This window comes from Neovison vison, chromosome 13 (assembly GCF_020171115.1).
Source record: "Neovison vison isolate M4711 chromosome 13, ASM_NN_V1, whole genome shotgun sequence".
In the NCBI taxonomy this organism is placed as follows: Eukaryota; Metazoa; Chordata; class Mammalia; order Carnivora; family Mustelidae; genus Neogale; species Neogale vison.
The window spans coordinates 118,576,884-118,600,415 of NC_058103.1; the positions used below are offsets into that span (position 1 = coordinate 118,576,884).

The window sequence follows — 23,532 nt, forward strand, 5'->3', positions numbered from 1 at the left end:
CAGTTCTCTTTCCTCTGTTAAAACCTAACCTTTCTTAATTGCTTTTTATCCTCACTCCAACCATGTCACTGTCATCTTCATCTCTTGTTACTGCTGAACCTTGCATCTACTTGTGTTATTATTACATTTGCCATGTAGTACAACCTTTTTAATGTTTCTTTTTTGTACTCATGCTAGGATCTTTAACACAAATTCTTGTCATATCTTCTGTATCCCAAGCACTTAAGATTGTACCTGGCATTTAGTAAAAGCTTATTAAGGTTACTAGGCAGAACCAAATTTTTGCTTTCAGCTGAGATTATTGAATAGTGTTGCCTCAGGTGAACGTTAATGGATTTTGGAAACTTAGAGTAATTGTACTTTAATGGAATAGGAGGAAGGTATATAAGCAAACAAAACCAAATAATTGTATATTCAAGTACCATTTTAAGGGATGTACTTATATTATGTATTCCATTGGTCTGTGGCTCAGAATGTTGTATAATGCATGTTTTCTTTTAACATTGGAAGCCTTTAATGCATGCGTGGTAAAAGTTCTTGTACTGATTTCCATATAATCATATTGTTGGATTAAATGGCACTCTTTATTATCAATGTAAAACCTGTTTTTTTCGGTGTGCTGAAAAGTTGTGGTTCATAGTCTACTTTTAAATTATCTACTCACTTTTCTCCTACTGGTTGAGTTAAATTTTACTCAGAATATATAGTAAACTAAACTTGCTTATTTAAGTTTCTTTGTTATTTTAACTCATAATTTAAATATTAAATAAAATGGTTAAGTATGATACAGAAAGAGTCATTGTTTCTGTGAAAACTTAAAGTTCTCAGAAAGCTTTGATAAAGGTGAACTATTAAAGTTTTGCTGTCAAAAGATTGGGGAAAATATTGTTAAGGTTGAGGAGCATTATTCACTTAGAATGTTTAATAGGTGTCACTAAATTCTCACTTCATTTTAAAGAGACCAAAATTGGATATTGCCAATGAGGCATTATACTTGTGGTCATGGTTCATGTAAGAAATGTACACAAAAAGAAAGCCTGTTTTGATAGTATCTCTGTCAATAGATTGACAAGTTAATGCACATTTATATTATTTAAAGATAGGAGTTTTTAAATCGAAATAAAATAAATGCCTAAATTGAAATAAAATATGTATTTTATAAGGATCCTCCATTTAACTGAAATTTTCTTTTAAACCGAGTTAATGAGGGCTTTTATATTATCCCTGTTCCCATACAATATGTTGTACTATATTGGATTAATGAAGTATTAGACCAACATAAATTTATGACTGTATTTGACTTCAGTTTCTCTGGTTGTATGGTACTCCATATATGTGGATATACACACCCAATTTATTTAGAACTTAAATATATTAAGTATATATTTAAGATTCCAACTTTTTTGGGGGGAAGTTGAAATAATTTTGAACTGTGCTAAATTTCATTTAAATAAACAAGATGTAAATAACAGTGATAGAAATGTGACATATAACCGAATGAGTGGGGAATAATATGTTATACTGCTTTTTTATTTGGAAATAGCCCAAGTTCTTTTTTTTTTTTAATCATGCATATTGCATTTGTTCTTATTGGCTGCATAATATTTCATGGTATTTTTTCACTTTCAAATTTTTTTCAAATTTTTAAATTTTTTACAATGTAAATATTAAATATTCAATATGTAAATATTAAACAACACACTGCTGCACAAGCAGTGGACCAAATAAGAAATCAAGTGGCTAATCAAAATATGTCTCAAAGAAAAAGAAAATACAATATTCCAAAAACCTATAGGATGTGGCAAAAGCAGATGTTAGAGTGAAATTTAGTCTATAAATGCTTGTATTAAAAAAATAATTAAAACAAATAAATTATACTATAAGGAACTGGAAAAAAAAGATCCTTAGCTGAAATTTAGTAAAGGAAGGAAATAATAAAGAAAAATCAGAAAAAGAGACCCCAAATAATATTAAGTATATATTTAAATTTTAAAAATTTTAGCTTTTATATTTGATTTATTAATGCAGAATTTTCTCCATAGGGGTTCGCCTGGCACAGTGTCTGTTCCCCGTCTGGCTCCTACAGGTGTTAGTTGGGCTGACAAAGTGAAGGCTCATCATACCAGCTCTCCTGCTGCTTCAGATGTAGTTCCTGCTCAATCATGCCCACCAATGACTGTGCAGAAGACTTCTCGCAAAAATGGCAAGTCACTTTGTTTTTTTGTTTTTGTTTTTTTCATGAAGAGAGAGAGTTTCTTAAGCAGGCTCCATGCCCAGCATGGATCCTGAAGCAGGCTTGATCTTATAACCCTGCAATCATGACCTGAGCTGAAATCAAGAGTCAGACACCTAACTGACTGAGTGGTCCCAAAATGGCAAATGACTTTGAATCAATCTTTTTATATAGTAGACAGGTAGAAGCATATGGAGTTCTATATATTTTACCTGAAACTGATGCTAATAACATTACATATTTATCTTTCTGCATCATTCATGTGATATTAATTTGCCTTAAAATAATCTTAATAAAGTAATCTTAAAAACTGTATGAAAGCTTATGCAGATCATTCTAATCTCAGGGTTGCCCTGTGTAAACTTTAAGAGAATCATTCTTTCGTCAATTCATTTATGAAATCTTTATAACTCTTTTTTGACTTAAAATAGAAAAAAATTGACTACTAATTCATTCTCTAGGCAGTGTACACTTTTAAGTAGCATGTCACCATTTCATTTCATTTATATTTGAATATTATTTTGGCACTAAAATCATATTCAGTTTATCTTTGCTTACACATTTGTTTTCTATACCATGAAAATAATTATGGAGCACAAATAAATAGGGCTATTATTCCAAGGCCTGTTTATTCCATAAGAATTTCCTTCGTGGACTTTGACAACAATGGTAAAACCTACAGTATACAGTGGAGAAGCAGAGGTCATAGGAAGGAATTTTAAGTGGACATTAAATAGTATCAGCCTTGATTTGGGAAGATAAATTTGTTGCTACAATGGGGAGGATGGGTACCAGGAGGAAGCAACTAACCATGATCGGTACCCTAGTGAGCAGTCTCACTAGGGAGTGGGATCCTTATTAATCAAAAAGAGATGTAATGAAAATGAGAACATATCAAATCTAACCAGAATCTCTTTTGGAACATAGACATTATCTTTTCTCTCTTAGCTCAACATTGTCTGAATTTAGAATATAAAAAGCCAAAACTGATTATCTAATGTAAAAAAAAATTCTTTTCTTTCATAAAGTATTTTTATATAGAAATCCAGAGTGAATTTTTTTAATTGTACACATTTGCTAAGTTTAAGTTGTGCTAACTTCTGATATATAGAAATGTGTATCCACGTAACTGTATGTATGTATAAAAATACAAATATAATTCATATCTGTAGTAATATTTTGAGTTTACCTCTGGAATTAATTTTATTTTGGGTCAAATATTTCACCTTTTACTATAAGCCTAATCTGTTCATGAGCATCTTTAGTCCGTCTGAGGTAAGGAATATAATCCTGGGTAGAAGAGGGATATGGTAGTAGGATGGTCAGAACTGCATTTAGCCCATACAGGGTGCCTTGGTACAGTTTAGAAAAAGGAGCCATGTCATCTGAGTAGACACAGCCTTACACCAATTAACTTGGCTTGGTGAGTGGAGCCTGGCAGGATTTCAGCTTTCATTCACAGTCTTAGCCAGGTACCCTTGTAGGCACCACCTACATATAGGTGGCAATTTTACAATTATATATGTTATATATTTATATTATACATATATTATATATATATTATATATATATATATTTATATATATATATAAATAAATGGAGGGGACTGCTCAGTGGTGGTACAAACAGAAATTGATTAGGCCACCCTTGCAGCAGCTTTACTTCTTGCTCTAAAAGACTGATTTAATTTGTCTGGCTGAGTTTGGTCAGATAGGGGGTCCATTCTTCCAACCACTTCAGTTGAATTAGTTGAAGAGGGCGATCTTGATGGGAGATCATTTTCATGTTCAAGTGTGCACATGGCTATGCAGCATCCAATTGGACTTTAAAGGCTCAATCTTAGGAAATAACCCAGTGTTCATTCTTGACTCCTAAAAGTTATGCTGCCAAGCTGGCAGTAGGTGAGCTATGCGATTTCTCTCTTTTAAGTATCCTTGAAGTACAAACCATAAGGAAAGCCTATTCCAAAACCAAGATGAATTCTTCACTTGTAGTGGGAGATCAAACCATTGCTCTTGGAGCCTTGGTTCGCCTGCCTTTAGCCCAGGGTAGTGCAGAGAGGCTGAGGGGAGGAGAGAGAGAAGAGCCAGTGGGCAGTCTCCAGGCATGTTTTTGCTTCAGGCCCATGGGTCAGAGGACCAGAGCAGTGGACACCTTGAGCCAGGCCCCTTAGTGAGGTAGGTGTCCATGCCCTGGAGGCTGGCTTTGAGGACTCTTTGAGGACTCTGCCAGGCCCTCCCACTCCATCTGTCACTACAGTGGTTGGGAGGCTGTTGGACCCCAGGGGCCACACTTTAGTACTGGGGGCTGCCTCCATCCCCCCCAAGTGAATTTCTTATACTTCTATTGAGCCTTGGATTATTACAGTGAATTTACATTATGAATTAAGGAGCACACTGAGAGTACTGCTTTCTTTTTCTTTGATGAAAGATCCCTTTAGAGCATCTTCGTTCAAAAAGAAATGTTTTATTGGACGTAACAAATGCCTTGCCATCTTTACATTACAGATACTCTTTTTTTCATTTTGGCCTCAGTAAGTCATGTTTGCTTATTTTAAATAATACTCCTTAGTCTTACCCAGTATATTGCCCTTGGTTTCTCTATATAGACTAATAGTAGTAGAAAATTGAGAGTAGTTGTGAGTTTTTTCTCCTAGGAGAAGGTAAGAGAATGTGGAACCAAGTTTAGTTTCTGTATTGTGAAAGAGTCTGAGAAAAATGTGTTAAATCTAATTGCAAAAAAATACCTTAAAGGAATCATGGTATTAAAGTATATCATGGTTTTGTTTAAAGCATTACTCTCAGATTATTTATGAGTGTGACTCAGTTGGTTGAGATGAAATGATAGGTCTTGATTATAACTAGGCTTAAAAGTATCCATGTGCATATATCAGGAAATTTTGTTCTTGACTACTTTGATTTCCAGTTTTGGGGTTTTGATATACTTTTATGAACATGAATTATGGTTTATATCTTAAGTAATTTATAATAGCACTAGCTCTAGTATTGAAGTTTGTAATGATAGCCTATAAAAATGATTTTTGTTAAAGGTGACAGCTGGAGGGCGCCTGGGTGGCTCAGTGGGTTAAGCCGCTGCCTTCGGCTCAGGTCATGGTCTCAGGGTCTTGGGATCGAGTCCCGCATCGGGCTCTCTGCTCAGCGGGGAGCCTGCTTCCTCCTCTCTCTCTCTGCCTGCCTCTCTGCCTACTTGTGATCTCTCTCTGTCAAATAAATAAATAAAATCTTTAAAAAAAAAAAAAGGTGACAGTTGGAGCACATACATTTACTGTCTTTCCTAAACTCAGCTAAAATGATATAAAAGGATTGAAAAATAGGACCTAAGGAAAAAGAGGTAAGAGTTACGGACAAGTTTTTGGAAGCTGGAAAGTAGACCAGACATTAGAGTGAGTTAGCTGAGTTCTAAACTCAGAGAGTGGGCAAAACTGTAAAGCAATCCAGTTTGTTCCACAGAACTCCCCAGAGGTTAAAAAATTGGGAGCAGTTGTCTCTGGAAGTGAGGATAAAGGTAGGGATTATATGTAGTCATCCCAAATTTCTCCCTGCTTGCCCTCAACTCTGAATAGTAGGATGACAGTATATCCCTCACCCCAGAAGAATATTGGAGGTTTATTCTATATGGATGGTAAAAGAGATGGTGTCTTACCTGAAGGATACCAGGCACATTGGAAAGTTGGGAGTAATGATTGATAATAAGCAGATTAAGTGGAAGACTGTAAAGATAATGTTGAGATGCTCATCCTTGTTTCTACTTCAAGCCCTCTTCTCCCATTGAGCTACCAGGTTTGCAGACCAAGAGAATTCACACCTGTGGAGCAAATCGAGATCCAGTATAGATCACGAGATATTGGACTTGTGATATTATGAAGTTGATACTGTAATTGGATGACTGTCTGCTCTTCTTAGAGGACTTGGCAATCTGAAGCCACGTTGTGAACTATGGTAGATTGTATGCAAAGATGGGTGTCAACAATTTCTTCCATTCTTGTGCACGCATGCCAGTTTGATTGTCAAGTGGTAGAGTCTTTTTTTCCTCCCCTTGAATTTTTGGTTTGCCCTGTGACTTGATATGGTCAGTAGAACATGACAAGAGTGATCGGTAGATTCTAAGTCTAGCCTGTATGAGGCCTTGCAGCTTCCATTTTTTCCTTGGAAGCCAGCTATCATGTAAAGAAGTCCAGCATAGGCTGTTGAATAATAAGGGACTATGTGAGGAGAAAGAGGCCATGAGAAGGAGAACCTAGCTATCTCAGCCAACAATGGTGCCAAGACTTTAGGCATGTAGTGAAGACATCATGAACAGTCTGGCCTTAGGTGAGCCACTCTAGCTGATAATCATGTGTAGATGAAACCTCCCTCCACTGAGCACTCCTCAGATTTCTTACTCAAAGAATTGCATGGAAATAACACAGTCTTTCTGAAGGGGCATGTGCACCCAAATGTTTATAGCAGCAGTGTCCAGAATAGCCAAACTACGGAAAGAGCCTAGATGTCCATCAACAGATGAATGGATAAAGAAGATACAATGGACTACTATGCAGCCATCAACCCCCCTCCGAAATCTTGCCATTTGCAATGACATGGATGGAACTAGAGGGTATTTTGCTAAGCGAAATAAGTCAATCAGAGAAAGACAATTATCTTATGATCTCACTGATATGAGGAATTCGAGAAACAAAACAGAAGATCATAGGGGAAGGGAGGGAAGAACGAAACAAGATGAAACCGGAGAGGGAGACTTTTAATCTCAGGAAACAAATAGGGTTGCTGGAGGGGAGGGGGGTGGCAGGAATGGAGTGTCTGGGGGATGGACATTGGGGAGGTTATGTGATATGATGTGTGCTGTGAATTGTGTAAGACTGATGAATCACAGACCATGATTTGCCCCTGGAACAAATAATACATTATATGTTAATGAAAAAAATAAAAACAAGTAAATAAATAAAAGATGCTAGGTTTTGGGTTTGCTATATAAAAATAGATAGTGGAATTATCCACCATTTGAGTAACATGAATTTTAGAAAGCAGAAGGAGAGAATCATGAAATTAGATAATTAAAGGAGATTTCCTTTAACAGAGGATATAAGTTTCTAGACCAAAAGGGCTCATTAAGTGCCCACTTCAGTGGATGAAAACAGATTGACACCAAAACATGTTAGGAAATTTATGAATACTACAGATGAAGAGAGTCTTAAAATTAGATAACATAGTCATTTTATACACAGATGACCAGGAATCAGAATGGCATCTGCTTCTGCTAAATTGTCTGTAGAAGCCACAAGAAAATTGAGCAAAGTTTTCAGAATTCTGAAGGAAAATTATTTCTAATGTAAAATTCTATGCTCAGCCAAATTATCTATTAAATGTGAAAGCTGGCTGAAGATATTTTCATTCATGCAAGATCTCAAAATTTTTTTTTTTTTTTTGCCTCCATGGACCTATTCGCTACTGGAGGATGCCATCCCAGAAGAGAGGCAAAGGTCATACTGTATGGTGGTGATCCCAGTATGATAACTGTTCCAGGTCTAGGGAGCAACCAGTCCAGATTTTTCATGGTTACAGGGCTCTGGAAGATAGGAATAAATGAAATTTTTAAAACATCTGGTGCATTTGCACACATCAAAAAGAGTTTTAGAATTTAGGAGCGTTGGGTTTGAATTAATTCTAAATGCAGTAGCAAATATTTAGACTATTTAAATGGAGAGAGAAGAAACAGGAAAATGCGGAGAAGCACAGAAGAAGCATACCTATAAGTGGAGTCTGTGAAGGGGTTGAGTGAATGGTATAAAAGTAATGTTTGAAGAGATAATCCCTAAATATTTCCCCAAACCATTAAAATATCAGTCTCATATTTTAGAAGCACTGTGAACTCCAAGAAGGAAAAAAAGAAAACATATCTCATTTAGATGTAATATAATAAAAATATCACAAATCAGAGAATAAATCTTTACAAGTAGAGTAAAAAAGTAAATAAATAAAAGATTTCAGATGACCCTGAACAATACTTGAAAATCCCTGTATAACCTTTGCCTACCCCCAAAACTTAACTAATAGCCTGTTATTGATTATAAGCCTTACTGACAACATAAACAGTCAACACATATTTTGTATGCTTTATGTATTATATACCATATTCTTATAGTAAAGGAAGCTAGAGAAAAAATGTTTATGAAGAAAATCCCAGGAACAGATACACTTAAAGTACTGTATCGAAAGAAATCCATATACAAGCAGACCTACACAGTTTAAACTCATGTTGTCCTAAGGTTAACTATACTTTCAAAGGAGTAAGAGTAAGTTGATAGCTGATGGAAGCCAGATGATGACATCTAATGCTGAAAGAAAATAATTGACAAATAGTATTTTATATCAAGCAAGAAATGAATTACAGATAAATAAAAGTTGAGAGAACTTGAAATCAGTAGAATTACACTAAAAGAAGTACCACAAGAATTTTTCAGGTTAATGGAAGAAGATCCCAAATTGAAACCCAGGAATGCATAAAGAAATGAAGAACACCAGGAGGAGTAAACACATGGAGCACATTAAATGTTTAGTATTGACTGTGCTTGAAATACATACAAAATGAGAATTTCTGACAATATTCCAAAAGACAGGAGAAGAATAAATGGAGATTATATTTAGGATCCTTGCATTTTTTTGAAGTTACAAAAATTCTGACTTGTACTAGATATTATAAGTTAAGGATATATTTTTCTAAATTCAAGAAAATCACAAAGGAGAGTAAAAGAATGTTCAACTAACTGAGTAATGCAAAAGAAGCCAAGAAAGGAAAAAAAAAAAAGAAACATAAAACAGATGAGACAAATCAAAACCGAATTATAAAATGCAAAATGCAAAAACCTCAGTTAAAGGTAAATGGTCTTTTTATTTTAATTTAATTTTATTTAAATTCAGTTAATTAATATGTAGTATATTATTAGTTTCAGAGGTAGAATTTAGTGATTCATCAGTTGCATATAACACTCCGTGCTCATTCCAACAAGTGCCCTCCTTTATTCCCATCACCCAGCTACCCCAATCCACATCCCCCTCCAGCAACCCTTAGTTTGTTTCTTATAGTTAAGAGTCTCTTATGGTTTGTCTTCTTCATTGATTTTAGATTGTTTTATTTTTCCCTCTCTTCTCCTATGATCTTCTGTTTTGTTTCTTAAATTCCATATATGACTGAACTCGTAATTGTCTTTCTCTGATTGACTTATTTCACGTAGTGTGTTAACCTCTAGTTCCATCCGTGTCATTACAAACAGTTAAGATTTCATTGTTTTGATGGCTGAGTGGTATTCCACTGTGTGTGTGTGTGTGTGTGTGTGTGTATCACACCTTCTTTATTCATCTGTCGATGGACATCTGGGCTCTTCCCATAGTTTGGCTGTTGTGGATATTGCTTCTATAAAAGGGGTACAGGGGACGCCTGGGTGGCTCAGTTGGTTAAGCAGCTGCCTTCGGCTCAGGTCATGATCCCGGCGTCCTGGGATCGAGTCCCGCATCGGGCTCCTTGCTCGGCAGGGAGCCTGCTTCTCCCTCTGCCTCTGCCTGCCTCTCTGTCTGCCTGTGCTCGCTCTCTCTCCCTCTCTCTCTGACAAATAAATAAATAAAATCTTTAAAAGGGGTACAGTTGCCCCTTCAAATCACTGTTTGTATCTTTTGGGTAAATATGTAGTAGTGCAGTTGTTGGGTTATAGGGTAGGTCTATTTTTATCTTTTTGAGGAACCTCCATACTATTTTTCAGAGTGGTTGTATCAGCTTGAATTCTCACCAAGATTGTAAGAGGGTTCTCCTTTTTCTGCATCCTTGCCAATATCTTTTGTTAGCTGACTTTTTAATTTTAGCCATTCAGATTGGTGTGAGATGGTCTATCATTGTGGTTTTGATTTGTATTTCCCTGATGCTGAGTGATATGGAGCATTTTTTGTGTGTCTATTGGCTATTTGCATGTCTTCTTTGGAGAAACATCTGTTCATGTCTCCTGCCCATTTCTTGACTGGATTATTGGTTCTTTGGGTGTTGAGTCAATAAGTTCTTTATAGATTTTGGATACTAGCCCTTTATCTGATAGGTCATTTGCAAATATCTTCTCCCATTTTTTTGGTTGTCTTTGGTTTTGTCGAATATTTCCTTTGCTATGCAAAAGCTTTTCATCTTGATAAAGTCCTAATAGTTAATTTTTGGTTTTTGCGGGGGCATGTCTAGCAAAAAGTTGCTGTGGTTGAGGTCAAAGAGGTTGCTGCCTGTGTTCTTCTCTAGGATTTTGATGGATTCCTGCCTCACATTTAGGTCTTTCATCCTTCTTTTTGAATCTGTTTTTGTGTATGGTGTAAAGAAATGGTGCAGTTTCATTCTTCTGCACGTGGCTGTCCAGTTTTCCCAAAACCATTTGTTGAAGAGACTGTGTTTTATCTAGTCTCTTCAGGATATTCTTTTTTGATGTGTTGAAGATTAATTGACCATAAGTTGAGGGTCCATTTTTGGGGTCTCTATTCTGTTCCGTTGACCTGTGCGTCTGTTTTTGTGCCAGTACTATATACTGTTTTGATGATTCCAGCTTTGTAATATAGCTTAAAGTCTGGAATTGTGATGCCACTAGCTTCGGTTTTCCTTTTTTAACATTCTTTTGTCTGTTCGGGGTCTTTCTGGTTCCATACAGATTTCAGGGTTATTTATTCCAGCTCTTTGAAAAATGTTGATGGTATTTTAATAGGGATTGCATTGAATGTGTAGATTGCTCTAGGTAGCAAAGACATTTTAATAATATTTGTTCTTCCATTCCATGGAGATGTTGAACTACCCTTGCAGCCCAGGAATAAATCCCACTTGGTCATGGTGAATAATGTAATGTTGTTTAAATGTAATGTTGGATCATATTGGCTAGGATCTTGGTGAGAATTTTTGCATCCATGTTCATCAGGGATATTGGTCTGTAATTCTCCTTTTTGATCAAGTCTTTGGTTTTGGGATCAAAGTAATGCTGACCTCATAGAATGTGTTTGGGAGTTTCCCTTCCATTTCTACTTTTTGAAACAGCTTCAGAATAGATTAATTCTTCTTTAAATGTTTGGTAGAATTCTGCTGGAAGGCCATCTGGTCCTAGACTCTTGTTTGTTGGTAGATTTTTGATTACTGCTTCCATTTCTTTGCTGATTATGGGTCTGTTCAGGTTTTCTATTTCTTTCAGTTTTGGTAGTTTATGTTTCTAGAAATGCATCCATTTCTTCCAGATTGCCTAATTTGTTGGTATACAGTGACTCATAATATGTTCTTATAATTGTTTGTATTTTTGAAGTGTTGGTTGTGACCTCCCTTCTTTCATTCATGATTTATTTGGGTCCTTTCACTTTTCTTTTTGGTAAGTTAGGCTAGGGATTTATCAGTCTTGTTTATTCTTTCATAGAACCAGCTCCTAGTTTTGTTTATCTGTTCCACTGTTTGTTTTTTAAATTTCTTTTTCATTGTTTTCTACTCTAATCTGTATTATTTCTCTTATTCTGCTGGGTGTGGGTGTTATTTGCTGTTGTTTTTCCACCTCCTTTGGGTGAAGGTTAGCTTGTGTATGTTAGTCTTTTCTTGTTTCTTGAGAAAGGCTTGTATTGCTCTGTATTTGCCTCTTAGGACTGCCTTCAATGCATCCCCAAGATTCTGAGCAGTTGTGTTTTTATTTTTATTTCCCCACAATTTTTTTAATTCTTTAATTTCCTGGTTGATCCATTCATAGGATGCTTTTTTTTTCCAATTTATTTATTTTCAGAAAAACAGTATTCATTATTTTTTCACCACACCCAGTGCTCCATGCAAGCCGTGCCCTCTATAATACCCACCATCTGGTACCCCAACCTCCCACCCCCCCCGCCACTTCAAACCCCTCAGACTGTTTTTCAGAGTCCATAGTCTCTCATGGTTCACCTCCCCTTCCAATTTACCCAAATTCCCTTCTCCTCTCTAACGTCCCTTGTCCTCCATGCTATTTGTTATGCTCCACAAATAAGTGAAACCATATGATAATTGACTCTCTCTGCTTGACTGATTTCACTCAGCATAATCTCTTCCAGTCCCGTCCATGTTGCAACAAAAGTTGGGTATTCATCCTTTCTGATCGAGGCATAATACTCCATAGTGTATATGGACCACATCTTCCTGCTTTTTAACCTCCATGTATTTGTGTTCCTTCCAAATTTTCTCTTATAATTGTGTTCAAGTTTTAAAGCATTGTGGTCTGAAAGTATGCAAGGAGTAATCCCAGTTTTACTGGTTGAGACCTGACTTGTGACCCACCCAGTATGTGATATGTTCTAGAGAATGTTCTATGTGCACTCGAGAAGAATGTGTATTTTGTTGCTTTAGGATCGAATGCTCTGAATACATCTGTGAAGTCCACCTGGTCCAGTGGGTCATCATTGCCCTTTTTCCTTGTTGGTTTGCATGGATAGACTGTCCATTGCTGTGAGTGGAGTGTTAATGTCCCCTACTATTACTGTCTTATTATCCATGTGTTTCTTTAATTTTGTTATTAACTGGTGTATATAATTGGCTGCTCCCAATATAGGGGCATGAATATTTACAATTGTTAGATCTTCTTGTTGGAGAAACCCTTTTATTATGATATTAGTGTCTTTTTTCCTGTCTTATTGCACTCTTTGGTTTAAAATCTAGTTTGATATAAAGATTCCTTTCCCAGCTTTCTTTAGAAGTCCACTAAAGGCAAATGGTCTAAATATTAAATTTTTGAAATTATAATTGCATTAGAAATAATGCCCGAGTGTGTTAAGCTTAAAGTGATATACCTTCAATTTGAAAACAGAAAAGTCAAAAGAAGATGGGAAAAGATATTCTGTACATATCTTATTCAAATCAAAGGTGGGATTGCTTTATTACCAGACAAAATAGATACAGTAGCCAAGAAACATTTTAAAGAGAAACTGTTTTTTTAGTTTTTAAGGGATTATTTTAACAGAATTGGAAAATAATTCTTTTTTTTTTTTAATGGTAACTATTTCTTTCTTTTAGATTTTATTTATTTGACAGACCGAGATCACAGGTAGGCAGAGAGGCAGGCAGAGAGAGAGGAAGGGAAGCAGGCTCCCCGCCGAGCAGAGAGCCTGATGCGGGGCTTGATCCCAGGACTCTGGGATCATGACCTGAGCCGAAGGCAGAGGCTTTAACCCACTGAGCCACCCAGGCACCCCTGGAAAATAATTCTTACTGTAACACATCTTTATTTATTTATTTTTATTTTTTCAATTTATTTATTTTCAGAAAAACAGTATTCATTATTTTTTCACCACACCCAGTGCTCCATGCAATCCATGCCCTCTATAATAGCCACCACCTGGTACCCCGACCCCCACCCCCCCGCCACTTCAAACCCCTCAGATTGTTTTTCAGAGTCCATAGTCTCTCATGATTCACTTCCCCTTCCAATTTACCCCAACTCCCTTCTCCTCTCTAACACCCCTTGTCCTCATGATATTTGTTATGCTCCACAAATAAGTGAAACCATCTCTGCTTGACTTATTTCGCTCAGCATAATCTCTTCCAGTCCTGTCCATGTTGCTACAAAAGTTGGGTATTGATCCTTTCTGATGGAGGCATAATACTCCATAGTGTATATGGACCACATCTTCCTTATCCATTCATCCGTTGAAGGGCATCTTGGTTCTTTCCATGGTTTGGCGACTGTGGCCATTGCTGCTATAAACATTGGGGTACAGATGGCCCTTCTTTTCACTACATCTGTATCTTTGGGGTAAATACCCAGGAGTGCAATGGCAGGGTCATAGGGAGTTCTATTTTTAATTTCTTGAGGAATCTCCACACTGTTCTCCAAAGAGGCTGCTCCAACTTGCATTCCCACCAACAGTGTAAGAGGGTTCCCCTTTCTCCACATCCTCTCCAACACATGTTGTTTCCTGTTTTGTTAATTTTGGCCATTCTAACTGGTGTAAGGTGATATCTCAATGTGGTTTTAATTTGAATCTCCCTGAGCGCTAATGATGATGAACATTTTTTCATGTGTCTGATAGCCATTTGTAGGTCTCGATGGGAGAAGCGTCCATTCATATCTTCTTCCCATTTTTTGATATGTTTGCCTGTTTCGTGTGGTAACACATCTTTAAAACATATAAAGCAAAAGCTAACATAATTGAAACGAAAAATGGGAAAATGTATACTCACTCTATGAGATTTTAAAATAACTGTCTCAACACTGACAGTACAAGTAAACAAAAAAAATCCCAGGGCATCTAAACAATGTGATTAATGAACCTGATATAATTGATATGTCTAACAAATAAGCTTTTTTTTGAAACAAATATGCTATTCTTTTCCTTTTTCTTTTAATCCTTCAACCTGGAAACTTTTTACTGACATGTCTTCTAGTCCACTGGTCCTCTATTTTGTATGTCTAATCCATATTATCTTAAATATATTAATAATAGCTATTTTGAAAAGTCTGTGTCTGAAAATTAAAAATTCAAATATCTGAACTACCTGTGGGTTTGTTACTTTAAAAACATTTTTGGGGAGTTCTCAGGTATTTGAACCTTATTTTTTAAACATGCCTCATAATATTTAATTGAATGTTTAACATGGTGTATTTAAAATTATAGAGGCTGTTTTCAAAAATATTGTTGTTTTTCTTTTGGCAAGAAGATAGAGCTTAAGGAGTTTACCTTAATCCTTGAAGGTTTGGTTTGAGGTTTTATTAAAGTTGATGTGTTTCAGTTTTGTCCTTATTCCTTTTGAGTTTTAACTGAAAATCTGGGGTGTTTGCCAAGACTACTACATTCCTGAATTCCTTACCACTCTATAGTTGATATAGTATCTGCTTAGTTCATTAGCATTCCAGCTGCTTCTTTTTTCTGGGTATTTTGGAGTCTTGGTGTATATGTGCAAAGTGTAGTAGTTGTCAGACGCCTAAGGGAAGGTTAAATACAGTTCCTGCCTTTCCAAGACTTTTGCTCCTGAAGTCTCAGTTATTTTAGACTCATTGAACTCCAGTATTTGTTTCAGCCAGACATGACTGCTGGTTTTGGCTAGGACTCACTTCCCCCTGAATTTGAAATGTCTTCAGGAAAAGATTCTAGGGTCAATGTGGATCGCATCTTGTCCTTCCCTTTTCTCAGGAATGGTAGTTCCTCAAATCTTGCCTATCATGATTGCTTTCCAATGCCTTTAGACAGTTCAGTTATGTAGTTGTCTAGCTTTTATAGTTGTGTTTGGCATGAAGAAGGTTAATTTTGATATAGGCTACTTTGTCTTGTAAGTCCAAATATATATTCAAGTATACATGGAATATTTACCAGAATCGACACATGCTGAGCCATTAAATTTCATAAAATTTTAGATGATTGAACTCATCTGTCTTCTTGAATACTGTAGAATTAAGTTAGAAATCCATTTAAAAAGATAGCTGTATAATTCTCAAATTTTTGGAATTTTGGAATGTATTTCTGAATAATCCATGAGTCAGAGAAGAAATCATAATGAAAAGTATAAAGTGGGAATTCAGTGAAAAGTAACATTTAAAATCTTGTGGGTTTAAGGTAATGCTGTGCTTTGAGGAAAATTTCTAGCCTCAATTTCATGTATTAGAAAAGAAGAAAACCTATCTGTGGAAATTAGAAAGGAGCAAATTAAACCCAAGGAACATAAGAAAGAAGGAGAAGGTAGAGATGAGAGATGAGAAAATCAGCAGAGCCAAAAGGTAATTCTTTGAATAGGCTAATAAAATTAATAGACTTCTAATACTGATTATGGAAAAAGAGGAGACAAGACATAATACCATGTATGAGATAAGGGCATGAGTAGAGATCACACAGATATTGAGAAGGTAATAGGATATTATGAACAAGCCTAGAAACAGAAGAAAATGATAAATTTCTTGAAAAACAGTATGTAATCAAACTTTTATAGCAGGAATTAGAATAACAGGAAGGAATTTAATAAGTATTTTTTTTAGAAATCTGAGTGTATAATTAAACATTTTTTTCACAAAGAAAAATTCCTGGTCAGGATGGCTTCACTGTGAATTCTTTCAAACTTTTAAGGTACAACTAACATTAATTATATAGAAACTCTTACTGAGAATAAAAAAGTAGATCTTGTTTTCTGATGCCAGTATAACCTAATAAAGGATATTATAAAATAGAACATTTTCTCTTGAAGAATGATAAATTGTAAACAGAATATTACTACGTTAGATATAGTGATAAGTGAAAATAGTAATATATCAGTCATGTTGGGATTATTCTGTTGCTTTTCATTTATTGGTTGTATTAATTTGAATTTAATGTTACTTTATTAATGTCATCTGTAAAATATTAAAAATTATATAAGTTCTGGAGTGTAAAAACTATGATATGAAATAAAATTTTGAGTTTGTGTATTTACAAAATTATTCTAAGTATTTAGAAGCTCTTTGACAGGTTAATTGCATGATTTGCTATTCTCAACATGCATTCTTCTTTATGGGAATAATTTTTCAATATAGTTTTTACTGAAGGCTCCTTAAAAATGTAATTTGTTCAAAGCTAATTTCTTAGTGTCTAAGAGACCTGTGTTATAGTTTCTGTTTTGATACATTCCTCTGACTTGCTTCAGTTATTTCACTTTTTATTTTTATTACATGGTAGTGTTTGTGTTGGCCAACATATTGGTTATGGACTAGGTTCAAGTGTTAAGCAGTATTTCTTTGTATAAGAAAGCTTTGAAAGAGGGTGTTTTCCTTTCCTTTAAAATGTAAAGTTATTAATCATACAGTTCCTAAGGGTGAGCCAGGTAAATTAAGTGGAAACTGAAATCTTTTGTTAAACTTAATTTTATAATTTAGTTGCTTCTTTTTTTTTGGTACATATGATTTTAAAAGGTTGATTTTATATTTTTAAATATACATTATAAAATTAATTAAATATTAAATATAAATTAATAGAATATTTTACTAATTTTTAAATGTTCAGTTAACTACAGCACATAGTTTTTTTTAAAGATTTTATTTATTTATTTGACAGACAGAGATCACAAGTAGGCAGAGAAGCAGGCAGAGAGAGAGGAGGAAGCAGACTTCCTGCTGAGCAGAGAGCCCAATGTGGGGCTTGATCCCAGGACCCTGGGATCATGACCTGAGCCAAAGGCAGAGGCTTTAACCCACTGAGCCAAAGCGCCCCCATAATTAGTTTTAGATGTAGTGTTCATTGATTCATTAGTTAAATATAACACCCAGTGCTTATCACAGCACATGCTCTCCTTGATACCCATCGCCCTGTTACCCTTTCCCTCCACCCTCCTCCCCTCTGAAACCCTCAGATTGTTTCCTGGGGTCTATAGTCTCCCATGGTTCATCTCCCTCTCTGATTTCTCCCCCTTTGGATTTACCCCCCTTCCCTTTGGTCCTGTGTGCTATTGCTTATGTTCCACATATGAGTAAAACCATATGACAATCGACTTTCTCTGTTGACTTATTTCACTTAACATAATCCCCTCCAGTTCCATCCATGTCGATGCCAGTGGTGTGTATTCATCCTTTCTGATGGCTGAGTAGTATTCCATTGTATATATGGAACACATCTGTTTTATCCATTCGTCTGTTGAAGGGCATCTTGTCTCCTTCCACAGTTTGGCTGTTGTGGACATTGTTGCTATGAACATTGGTGTGCATGTGACCCTTCTTTTCACTACATCTGTATCTTTGGGGTAAATAGCCAGGGCGAGGACTGGATTGTAGGGTAGCTCTATTGTTAACATCTTGAGGAACCTTGATACTCTTTTCCAGAGTGGCTATACCAGCTTGCATTCCCACCAACAAGAGTGTTCCCCTTTTTCCACATCCTCGCCAACACTTGTTGTTTCCCGTTTTGTTAATTTTTGCCATTCTAACTGGTGTAAGGTGGTGTCTCATTATGGTTTTGATTTGTATTTCCCTAATGGCTGGTGATGTTGAACATTATTTCATATGTCTGTTATCTATTTGTATATCTTCTTTGGGGAAGTGTCTGTTCATGTCTTTTGTCCATTTTTTGACTGGGTTATTAGTTTATTGAGTGTTGAGTTTGAGAAGTTCTCTGTAGATCTCAGATATCAGCCCTTTATCTGTAATGTCATTTGCAGATATCTCCTACCATTTCATGGGCTGCCTCTTAGTTTTGTCAACTGTTTCCTTTGCTGTGCAGAAGCTTGCTTCCTTGGTGAAGTCCCACAAGTTTATTTTTGGTTTTGTTTCCGTTGCCTTTGGCGACGTATCTTGAAAGAAGTTACTCTGGTCAATGTTGAAGAGGTACTGGATTTTGATAGATTCCTGTTTCACATTGAGGCCTTTCACCCATTTTGAGTTTATCTTTGTGTGTTTTGTTAGGGAATGCTCCAGTATCATTCTTCTATATTGTAACTGTCCAAGTTTCCCAGTACCACTTATTTTTTTTTTTAAGATTTTATTTGTTTATTTGACAGACAGAGATCACAAGTAGGCAGAGAGGCAGACAGAGAGAGAGAGAGAGGAGAAAGCAGGCTCCCTGCTGAGCAGAGAGCCCGATGCGGGACTCGATCCCAGGACCCTGAGATCATGACCTGAGCCGAAGGCAGTGGCTTAACCCACTGAGCCACCCAGGCGCCCTCCCAGGACCACTTATTGAAGAGACTATCTAAGGTTAGTTGACCATAGAATTGAGGGTCCATTTCTTGAGTCTCTATTCTGTTCCATTGGTCTGTGTGTCTGTTTTTGTGCCAATACGATGCTGTCTTGATAATAACAGCTTTGTAATATAGCTTGAAAGTTAGGCAATGTGATGCCCCCAGCTTTGTTTCTCTTTTTCATCATTTCCTTGGCAATTCAGGGTCTTTTCTGGTTCCATACAAATTTTAGGATTGTTTGTTCCAGCTTTTTGAAAAATCCCAATGGTATTTTAATAGGGATGGCATTGAAAGTGTACATTGCTCTGGGCAGGATGGACATTTTAATGATGGTTATTCTTCCAATACATGAGCATGGCATGTTTTTCTATCTTTTGGGTCTTCCTCAATTTCTTCCATAGGTGTTCTGTAGTTTCTAGAGTATAGATCCTTTACCTCTTTAGTTAGGTTTATTCCTATGTATCTTATGGTTTTTGTTGCTATTGTGAATGGAATTGATTCCTTAATTTCTCTTTCTACAATTACATTGTTAGCATATGGAAAAGCCTTCTATATTGATTATAGATCAATATAGATCAATGCACAGCAATGATTACTGTGCATTGATTTTGTATCCTGCCACATTGCTGAATTTCTGTATGAGTTCTAGTAATTTGGGGGTGGAGTGTTTTGGGTTTTCCACATAAATTATCATGTCATCTGTGAAGAGGGAAAGTTTGACTTCTTTTCCAGTTTGAATGCCTTTTATTTCTTTTTGTTGTCTGACTGCTGATGCTAGGACTTCTAGTTCTGTGCTGAACAATAGTGGTGAGAGTGGGCATCCCTGTTGTGTTCCTGGTCTTAAGGGAAACGGTCTCACTTTTCCCCCATTGAGAATGATACTTACTTTGGGCTTTTCATAAACAGCTTTTGTGTTATTAATGTATGTTGCCTCTATCCCTACACTCTGAAGAGTTTTAATCAGGAAAGGATGCTGTATTTTGTTGAGAGGATCATATGGTTTTTGTTGAGAGGATCATATGGTTTTTGATCCTCAGTTGAGAGGATCATATGGTTTTTGTCTCTTTTATTAATGTGCTTTCTCACGTTGATTTGTTTGCAAATGTTGAGCCATCCTTGTACCCAGGAATAAACCCCACCTGGTTGCGTGGATAATCCTTTTAACATACTGTTGGATCCTGTTGGCTAGGATCTTGTTGAGTATTTTGGCCTCATGCTCATCAGGGATATTGGTCTGTAATTGTCGTTTTTTATGGGATCTTTGCCTGGTTTTGAGATCAGGGTAATGCTGGCCTCATAGAACAAGCTTGGAAGTTTTCCTTCTGCTTCTATTTTTTGAAACAGCTTCAGAAGAATAGGCATTATTTCTTCTTTTAGTGTTTGGTAGAATTCCCCTGGAAAGCCTCCTGGCCCTGGACTCTTGTTTTTTTGGGTGGTTTTTGATTACTGCTTCAATTTTGTTACTGGTTATTGGCCTATTCATATTGTCTCTTTCTTCCTGTTTCAGTCTTGTTAGTTTATAAGTTTCTAGAAATGCATCTGTTTTTTCCAGGTTGCTTAATTTGTTGGCACATAGTTGCTGATAATAATTTCTAATAATTGTTTCTATTTCTTGGTGTTAGTTGTGATTTCTCCCCTTTAATTCATGATTTTCTTAATTTGGATAAGTCTGGCTGGAGATTTATCCATCTTAATTAATTCTTTCAAAGAACAAGCTTCTAGTTTCATTGATCTGTTCTAGTCTTTTTCTGGTTTTTATTTCATTGATCTCTGCTCTCATTTTTATTATTTCTCATCTCCTGCTTTGTTTAGGTTTTATATGCTGTTTTTTTCTCTGGCTCCTTTAGGTGTAAGGTTAGCTTGTGCATTTGGGATTTTTCCACTTTGAGTGAGGTTTCGATGGTTATGTATTTCCTCCTACATTACATTACATTACAAGCAATGTAATTTAAAGAATGGACAGAGGATTTGAATAGACATTTTTCCAAAAATGGTATCCAGCTGGCCTCAGGTACCTGAGAAGGTTTTCAACATCATGAGTCATTAGGGAAAAGCAAATCAAAACCACAACGAGGTATCACCTCACATCTGTCGGAATGGTTATCATCAAGTAGACAAGAGATAACAAATGGGGAGAATGTGGAGAAAAGAGAACATTTAACCTTTGGACATTGTTGGTGGGAATGTAAATTGTTAGAGCCACTATGGAAAACAGTATGGAGTTTAAACTTAAACTTAAAAAATTAAAAAAATACTTAAAAATACATACTTAAAAAATTAAAATAGAACTGCCATATGATTCAGCAATGCCACCTCTGGGTATATATCCAAATGAAATGAAAGGTATCTTGGAAAGATACCTGTACTTGTTCATAGCAAGATTATTTATAGTAGTCAAAACGTAGAAGCGGTTTAAGTGCCCATTGATCCATGAGCTAAAGTACGTTTGGACATGTGGTGTATATATATTTGAGAGTTGCTAAAAGAGTAAACTTAGAAGTTCTTATCTCTAGAAAAAATATTTGTAACTAGATAAGGTGCTGGATATTAAACTTGTTTTGGTAATCATTTCTTGATATATACATATATCAAACAATATATTGCACCTTAAACTAATATGATATTATATGTCAATTATATCTCAGGAGAACTGGAAAGAAAAAAAAATCTTATACCATTTACTTATCAGCCTTCTAATCCTAGATTCCCGTCAGTATTTTCACTATATATTATTTAGCCATTCTGATAGGTATATTTTGATATCTCATTGTGGTTTTTAATTTGCACTTCTCTAATGGCTAATGATGTTGAACATCTTTTGTGTGCTTTGTCATTTGCATGTACCTTCAGTGTGATGTTTGTTCATGTCTTTGGCACATTTTCTTCTTGTATTATTTGTAATATTAATGTTGAATTTTGAGTGTTATTTGTACATTCTGGACGTTAGTCCTTTGTTGGACTGTTGTTTTTCTTTTCATTCTCTTCAGAGTTTGTTGCAGGGGGAATATTTTCAATTTTTGATGAGATCCATTAGGCCTTCTGTTTATGGATCATGCTTTTAGTGTCAAGTGTAAGAACTCAACGTGTAGCCATACATTCGAAAGTGGTTTTTTTTTTCCAATTTATTTATTTTCAGAAAAACAGTATTCATTATTTTTTCACCACACCCAGTGCTCCATGCAAGCCGTGCCCTCTATAATACCCACCACCTGGTACCCCAACCTCCCACCCCCCGCCCCTTCAAAACCCTCAGATTGTTTTTCAGAGTCCATAGTCTCTCATGGTTCACCTCCCCTTCCAATTTACCCCAACTCCCTTCTCCTCTCTATTGCCCATTGTCCTCCATGCTATTGGTTATGCTCCACAAAGAAGTGAAACCGTATGATAATTGACTCTCTCTGCTTGACTTATTTCACTCAGCATAATCTCTTCCAGTCCTGTCCATGTTGCTACAAAAGTTGGGTATTGATCCTTTCTGATGGAGGCATAATACTCCATAGTGTATATGGACCACATCTTCTTATTCATTTGTCCGTTGAAGGGCACCTTTGTTCTTTGCACAGTTTGGCGACCATGGCCATTGCTGTTATAAACATTGGGGTACAGATGGCCCTTCTTTTCACTACATCTGTATCTTGGGGGTAAATACCCAGTAGTGCAATCGCAGGGTCATAAGGAAGTTCTGTTTTTAATTTCTTGAGGAATCTCCACACTGTTCTCCAAAGAGGCTGCACCAACTTGCATTCCCACCAACAGTGTAAGAGGGTTCCCCTTTCTCCACATCCTCTCCAACACATGTTGTTTCCTGTTTTGTTAATTTTGGCCATTCTAACTGGTGTAAGGTGATAACTCAATGTGGTTTTAATTTGAATCTCCCTGAGGGCTAATGATGATGAACATTTTTTCATGTGTCTGATAGCCATTTGTATGTCTTGATTGGAGAAGTCTCTGTTCATATCTTCTGCTTATTTTTTGATATGTTTGCCTGTTTCGTGTATGTTGATTTTGGGGAGTTCATTATAGACCCTGGATATCAACCTTTTGTCTGCACTGTCATGTTCAAATATCTTCTCCCATTCCATGGGTTGCCTCTTTGTTTTTTTGACTGTTTCCTTTGCTGTGCAGAAGCTTTTGATTTTGATGAAGTCCAAAAAGTTCATCTTCGCTTTTGTTTCCTTTGCCTTTGGAGACGTATCTTGAAAGAAGTTGCTGTGGCTGATATCGAAAAGATTACTGCCTATGTTCTCTAGGATTCTGATGGATTCCTGTCTCACGTTGAGGTCTTTTATCCATTTTGAGTTTGTCTTTGTGTACAGTGTAAGAGAATGGTCGAGTTTCATTCTTCTACATATAGCTGTCCAGTTTTCCCAGCACCATTTATTGAAGAGACTGTCTTTTTTCCACTGTATATTTTTTCCTGTTTTGTCGAAGATTAATTGACCATAGAGTTGAGGGTCCATATCTGGGCTCTCTACTCTGTTCCACTGGTCTATGTGTCTGTTTTTATACCAGTACCATGCTGTCTTGGTGATCACAGCTTTGTAATAAAGCTTGAAATCAGGTAAGGTGATGCCGCCAGCTTTATTTTTGTTTTTCAACATTTCCTTAGCGATTCGGGGTCTCTTCTGATTCCATACAAATTT

General features: G+C 36.2%; 1 protein-coding gene across 2 annotated transcripts in view; it reads left to right on the top strand.

Moving 5' to 3' along the window:
- The window catches only part of SCAPER (S-phase cyclin A associated protein in the ER), a 569,517-nt gene that overhangs the window by 107,677 nt on the left and 438,308 nt on the right, over window positions 1-23,532 (top strand). For both annotated transcript variants that reach the window (XM_044231262.1, XM_044231263.1), the window contains exon 8: window positions 2,043-2,203. In XM_044231262.1, coding sequence (XP_044087197.1) covers window positions 2,043-2,203 — 161 coding nt within the window. The remainder of the gene's footprint in view (window positions 1-2,042; window positions 2,204-23,532) is intronic.